The 6,606-nt window shown below is 49.7% G+C and overlaps 1 protein-coding gene across 1 annotated transcript; it reads right to left on the reverse strand.

The window, feature by feature from the left end:
* Positions 1-440: 440 nt before the first annotated feature.
* NUPR1 (nuclear protein 1, transcriptional regulator) lies at positions 441-1,868 on the reverse strand. Its single transcript, XM_055561845.1, has 3 exons — positions 1,650-1,868; positions 1,077-1,226; positions 441-745 (listed from the first exon to the last, which is right to left on the reverse strand). Exons 1-2 carry the CDS (start codon positions 1,759-1,761, stop codon positions 1,090-1,092), a joined length of 249 nt encoding a protein of 82 aa, XP_055417820.1. The 5' UTR covers positions 1,762-1,868; the 3' UTR covers positions 441-745; positions 1,077-1,089.
* Positions 1,869-6,606: the final 4,738 nt, after the last annotated feature.

Genomic DNA, 6,606 nt, shown 5'->3' on the forward strand with positions numbered 1-6,606 from the left:
CTTGGGGCAAGTCCCTAAATGTTTTAAATCCCACTTTTTGCCATTTTGCAGATGGCACCAATAAATAATATTCACTTCAAGAGGTGGTTTGATATGAAGACGACATAAACAACAAGTTTGTTGTTCCAAAAATGGAGAGGAGCTGAGAAGGGGGCTTGTTTCATGGGCAGCATCTCAAAGAAACAGAGGAAATTCTCATACACCTCATGAGAAACCACAGAAACAAATGCACCCAAACACATATATACCAAAAGAAAAAAAAAAAAATGCTCACCTCTACGCCCATACAAAATTAGAAACACCCCTACCAGACACATAGCCCAAAACAAACACTCACCAAAATGCTCTCATTGGTTCATGCAAATGCAGACACTTGCAGGCAGAAGTGTGCACCCAAAAAGCCACACAAAGAGAGAGAGAAGAAAAACACACCACACACAGACAGTCGGCAGCTGCTACACTTTGTTTATTGTCACCGTCAGCCTGGGGAGCTCCGGTTTCTTCTTTCTTTTTGCGGGGAGGTACCTTCTTGACTCTGCCTCTGTCTATGCTCTGCCTCTTGCTTCTCATCTTGTCCTTTCTCTGGGGCCGGGGGTGCTTCCTCCGTGGTGCCCCCGGAGTCTCAGTCAGGTGGGGTTAAGTCCTGGGGTTGGGGTGGGGCAAGCAGGCCTGGATCCCGCCCCCAGGGGCTGGCTCTTCCTCAGTCCTATTTCCATTGCTGTGGGTGTCCGTCCTCTGGCCTCATCTGGGGGAAGGAAAGCAGCAGGTGAAACATCCAAAAGCCTGGGTTCTAGTTCTGCCTCTCCTGTTCACTTGCTCCATGACTCCAGAGAAAGACCCTACCCTCTCTGGGCCTCAGTTTTCCTGTCTGTAAATCAAATGTTGCTCCACTTGCAAAGGGTCCGTTTCTCCCTTTGTTGCTCTGGTCACTAGGCAACTCAAACGTATGTCTCATTTTATTCTATGTTGAGACAACAATTCTTGGCTCCCTCCTCCCCACTCAACCTTGCACATTCAGGTCTGTCCCGACCAGGCAGAGGGACCTGTACAGGTGCTGGGGGCCCCTGACTCCTTACCTCCAGTCCTGTCTCAGGGCCGTGCCCCTCGCTTTTTCCGCTCCATGTTCTGAAGCTTGGTCACCAGCTTCCTCTCGTGCCCACCAGGGCTGTGGCGGTTGGTGTTGATGGCGGCTTCTCTCTTGCTGCGACCTTTCCGGCCTCCCACTCCTGGGAAATGAGGCGAGAGTCCGTGGTGAGGTGGGCAGAGGTGTGAGGCTCAGGGGGTACGGAGGGCAGGGGTGGAAAAAGCTTGGGTTAAAGTCGGGAGGCCGGGGATCGTCACCACATAGATTTAGGGCAGTCTTTGTCCCTGCTTCCGCATCTGTGGATTGAGGGACTTCCCCCCTCCCTCGTGATCTCCAAAATTCTAGAAGTGTGTGAGGGCCCAAGGCTGAGTAGGACAGCGCTCACTGCATGAGGGGTTGCGGGGAAGGGGGTGACTCCAGGGGTCAAAGAAACAGGCTGGAGAAGGGTGATGAGTGGGCAGGAGCCCAAGGAGGGATCCTAGTTTGGGGAGGTGGGCTTCAGTCCACTTGTGAGGGTGGGCATTGGAAATGAAAGGATCCGGAAGGTGGCGGGGCCAGGCCTTACCCGGGTAAGAATGAGCCAGGCTGTAGAGGTCGTACTCGTCTAGGACGGCATCTTCATCCTCTGGGCCTGGGGGCTGCCTGGACGGGCTGGCTGCTCTTGGGAAGGTGGCCATAATGTTTATCTGTCTGTCTCTCCCTCTCCCGTCTTCTAAAGCTTTGTTTGTGTCTGGTTTGCTGACACCTCCCAGTTCACTGGCCTCAATTTATAAAGCCAAGTCTCCTCCTCAGCCCACAGTCTGGCTCCAGCCCCTCAGGCCCGGTCTGATGCAATCTGGCCTTTTCCCAGAACCCAGACCAGTAAGCATCAGTCACGAGAGCGAGAGCAGGGTGGGGGTGGGGGCTGGGGGGGTGGCGGGGGGAGAAAAGCTGGTCCCGTGAGTCCCAGCCCCCTTGGCCTCCTCTCTCACTGGGGCTCGCCCAGCTGGGTAGTTTTCCACGGAGGAGATCCCCGCCCCTCAGAGGGGAGGAGGTAAGAGACAGGGTTTGGGCATAAACAGTGCTTGTGGTCAAGGCCCGAAGGGAACTGAGGGCCTCACCTGGCTGACTGCTTCCTTATCCATCTCCTGCCCTCTGCCCTCTGCCACATGCCCCTCCTGGGCTGGGGGTCATGGCCACACAGCTGAGCCCCACCCCACCCACTTCTGGCTCAGATTCAGGACCCTGGTGGCAGAACATGGAGTAAAGAATGATCCAGGAGAGGGTATAACCCACCATGTGTCATGTCACTGATCCTCACACTGATCACACTCAACCCTCCTTTTTTTTTTAAATATAAAAAATATCCTGGAAACCCCCCTTAACATCCTGAACTGGGGGTCCCTAGGTAATCTCCCTCTCCTGAGAGGGAGACTAGCAGAATGGTTAAACCGATTCTGGAGCCAGATGCCTTGGATTTAAACCCTTGATCCACTACTTCCTGTATGACCCTGGACAAGTCAATTTACCTCTCTGAGCCTCTGTTTTCCCCTCTGTAAACTGAGGGTGATAGTAACTGTATCTACCTCATAGAGTTGGCATTTGTGCCAAGTCGCTTCAGCTGTGTCTCACTCTTTGCAACCCATGGACTGCAGCCCACCAGGCTCCTCTGTCCAGGGGATTCTCCAGGCAAGAATACTGGAGTGAGTTGCCATGCCCTCCTCCAGGGGATCTTCCCGACCCAGGGATCGAACCCATGCCTCCTGCATTGGGAGGTGGGTTCTTTAGGACTCCACCTAGAGTTGGGGGGAAGATCAAATGAGATAATAGATGACAAAGTACTTACTACAGTATAAACTACATTGTATGAATTGATCACATAGTTTCCAAACAATTGGATCAAATGCCCTCCTTGAAATGTAAAAGAGACATAAAAGGAAATCAATTTAAAATAAAATTATACACGGGGCTTTCCTGGTGGCTCAGTGGTAGAGTCCACCTGCCAATGCAGGAGACACAGGTTCCATCCCTGATTCGGGAAGATTCCACATGCCACGGAGCAACTAAGCCCGATCGCTGTAACCACTGAGCCTGTGCTCCAGAGCCCGTGCTCTGCAACAAGAGAAGCCACCACCATGAGAAGCCCATGCACCGCAACTAGAGAGTAGTCTGCACAGCAACAAAGACTCGGCATGGCCAAAAATTTAAAAAAGAATAAAACCTTTATTAAAAAGTAAATAAAATAATATATATTTCAAACCATGGATATACTGAGGTAGAGACCATTGTGAAGTAAACAGATGTTTGTGCTAATTTAATATGAATTAAAAGGAAGGGGTCAGATAAGAAACAGGGGAAAGTGGAAATTTCCACTCTTGCCTGAAGGATCTGACCCTGTGGGTCCGTTGACCCAGAGGGGCCACACCCTGAGTTGCTTTAGCTGAGCTGAGGCTCAAGCACTACAGACACTGAAGGAAGCAGACTGCAATATTCCTTTCTTTCTTTCTTTTTTTTTTTTAAGCTCAGTGGTCTCAGTCCAGGATAGGTGTTAGGTGTTAATTCCCTGCTCACTTTTCCACTTTGCTGTGAGCCGACTGAAACATTGTTCCATTTCAATATTACCAAAACTTCCGTCTCCCCCCCTTCCCCCGCCCCCGAGCCTTATAATAACCCAGTATCATTCTCTGTTGAACAAGAAGGGACACTCTTGCTTGCATTTCTCCCTGGCCTGAGCCAGAATTAGATTTAGCTTCTGGTTTCCCGGGGATCATAATAACAGACCAGATGATAAGAGAAAGAGGAATTTAACCGTAACTTAAACAAACAGGGGAGAAGGAAATGGCAACCCTCTCTAGTATTCTTGCCTGGAGAATCCCCGGATGGAGGAGCCTGGAGGAGTCCATGGGGTCGCAGAGAGTTGGATGCAACTAAGTGACTAACATTCACTGAACAGCAAACACACCAAGGCAAATTAAGGTGGAGAAATTAGGAAATATGGAGTTCTTGCAAAATAGTGGGCTTTATCATGAAGCGTTGTAGCAAAATAATTCCCTCCAGCATGACACAAGGGGGCTTCCCTGGTAGCTCAGTAATAAAGAATCCACCTGCCAGTGCAGGAGACAAAGGTTTGATCTCTGATCCGGGAAGATCCCCTGGAGAAGGGGATGGCTACCCACTCCAGTATTCTTGCCTGGAGAACCCTATGGACGGAGGATCCTGGCAGGCTACAGTTCATGGGGTCAAAAGAATCAACACAACTTAGCAACTGAACAAGAAGAAGCATAACACAAGATGGGATAGGCTCTAGGCTCGGGCCATTAAAATAAGCTTTATTTTTATTTTTGTAAAGACTCATTTATTAGGTTATTTCATGAGATCAGAAGTGTGTGTGTTTCTGTGTGTTAGTTGCTCAGTCGTGTCTGACTCTTTTTGCGACCCTATGGACTGTAGCCCGCCAGGCTTGTCAGTCCATGGGATACCCCAGGCAAGAATACTGGAGTGGGTTGCCATTTCCTTCTCCAGTTTTATTCTTAATATCTTCATGCATGTCTAGCAGGATAGTCAGAGGTCGTGCGGAATGTGGGACAATTCTGGGCAGGATGAACTGTTTGGCTCCAATCCGAGGTCATCGTGACTACCAACATGCTCACAAATTCCCGAGCTGCCTCTAGGGGGCGATCTTTCACTCATGCACTTCTGCCGCCAGTCCCCGGCTAGCGGCTCAGAGATCTTGAACCCTCTCTGAGCTTCAGTCGGCTCATCTGTCAAGGGAGAAGGCAACAGGGCCTGATGTGCCAGAGGGCTTCCTCCAGACCCGCGCTTGCTGCACTGCTATTTCCCCCAGTCTTCAAAGGAGGAAGGGCTTCCCTGGTGGCTCAGTGGGTAAAGAGTCTGCCTGCAGTGTGGGAAAGCCGTGTTTGATCTCCGTCTTGGGAAGATCCCCTGGAGAAGGAAATGGCAACCCACTGCAGTATTCTTGCCTGGAGAATTCCACGGACAGAGGAGCCTGGTGGCCTACAGTCCATGGGGTCACCAAGAGTCGGGCACCACTGAGTGACTAACACTCAAAGAAGGGAAACCGAGACTCAGAGAGCGACTTGCTCAAGGTCACACGACTGATGAGTAGTGAAGGGTTCCTCTCACCGTTTGTCTGACCCTAGTTCCGGGCCTCATTCTAAGTCAGCACAGCTGACCAAACACTGGCAAAGATTTGACAGCCGTGTGTATGGAGGCAGCTGTCAGGGTTTCCTCCTTCTTCCCTTCCTCCCAAACAGTGCCTACCTTGGACCAGGCCAGCTACCCAAGATGAGAGGAATGACACATAGCGCCCTCTGGAAGTTTGGCGCCCTCTGGCGGAGGTGCGTCTTTAGCAAATCAGTGCACATTTCCTATCCATAGTAACACACAACCTCTCCAGTACATTACCTTTTCATTTTACTTTCTCCATGGCATTCGATTATTACTAATCAAAACTATCTTTGTTTACTTCTCTATGATTTGTCCCCACTAGTTTTGTTGCTGTTGTTCAGTCGCTCAGGTGTGTCTGACTTTTTGCGATCCCATGGACTGCAGCATGCCAGGCTTCACTGTCCTTTACCATCTTCCGGAGTTGGCTCAAATTCACGTCCATTGAGTCAGTGACACCATCCAACCATCTCATCCTTTGTTGCCCCCTTCTCCTCTTGCCCTCAGTCTTTCCCAGTATCAGAGTCTTTTCCCATGAGTTGGCTCTTTGCATCAGGTGGCCAAAGTATTGGAGCTTCAGCTTCAACCCCACAAGTTTAGTTAGCAGTTAAAGGAGTAGGCTCTGCAGCGAGACTGCCTGGGTTCAAAGCATGGTTCTATTAATACCAATTGTACCTTTAGACAAACTACTTAACCTCTCTATTCTTCAGTTTCCTCATTTGTAAGATGAGATTGATAATAGTACAATACCTACCTGGGAGGATTGTTGGGAGGATTAAAGGACCAATTTTTATAAAAATTTAGTACAATACCTAGGTGGCTCAGATGGTAAAGAACATTCAGTTCAGTTCAGTTCAGTCACTCAATCATGTCCAGCTCTTTGCGACCCCTTGGACTATAGGACACCAGGCTTCCCTGTCCATCACCAACTCCTGGAGCTTGCTCAAACTCATGTCTATCAAGTCGGTGATGCCATCCAACCATCTCATACTCTGTTGTCCCCTTCACCTCCTGCCTTCAATCTTTCCCAGGATCAGGATCTTTTCCAGTGAGTCAGTTCTTCGCATCAGGTGGCCAAGTATTGGAGTTTCGACTTCAGCATCAGTCCTCCCAATGAATATTCAGGACTGATTTCCTTTAGGATTGACTGGGTGGATCTCCTTGAAGTCCAAGGGACTCTCAAGAGTCTTCTCTAACACTGCAATTCAAAAGCATCAATTCTTCGGCGCTCAGCTTTCTTTATGGTCCAACTCTCACACCCACACACGACTACTGGAAAAACCATAGCTTTGACTAGATGGACATTTGCCGGTAAAGTAATGGCTCTGCTTTTTAATATGCTGTCTAGGTTGGTCATA

Source organism: Bubalus kerabau, chromosome 23 (assembly GCF_029407905.1).
Source record: "Bubalus kerabau isolate K-KA32 ecotype Philippines breed swamp buffalo chromosome 23, PCC_UOA_SB_1v2, whole genome shotgun sequence".
Taxonomy (NCBI): Eukaryota; Metazoa; Chordata; class Mammalia; order Artiodactyla; family Bovidae; genus Bubalus; species Bubalus kerabau.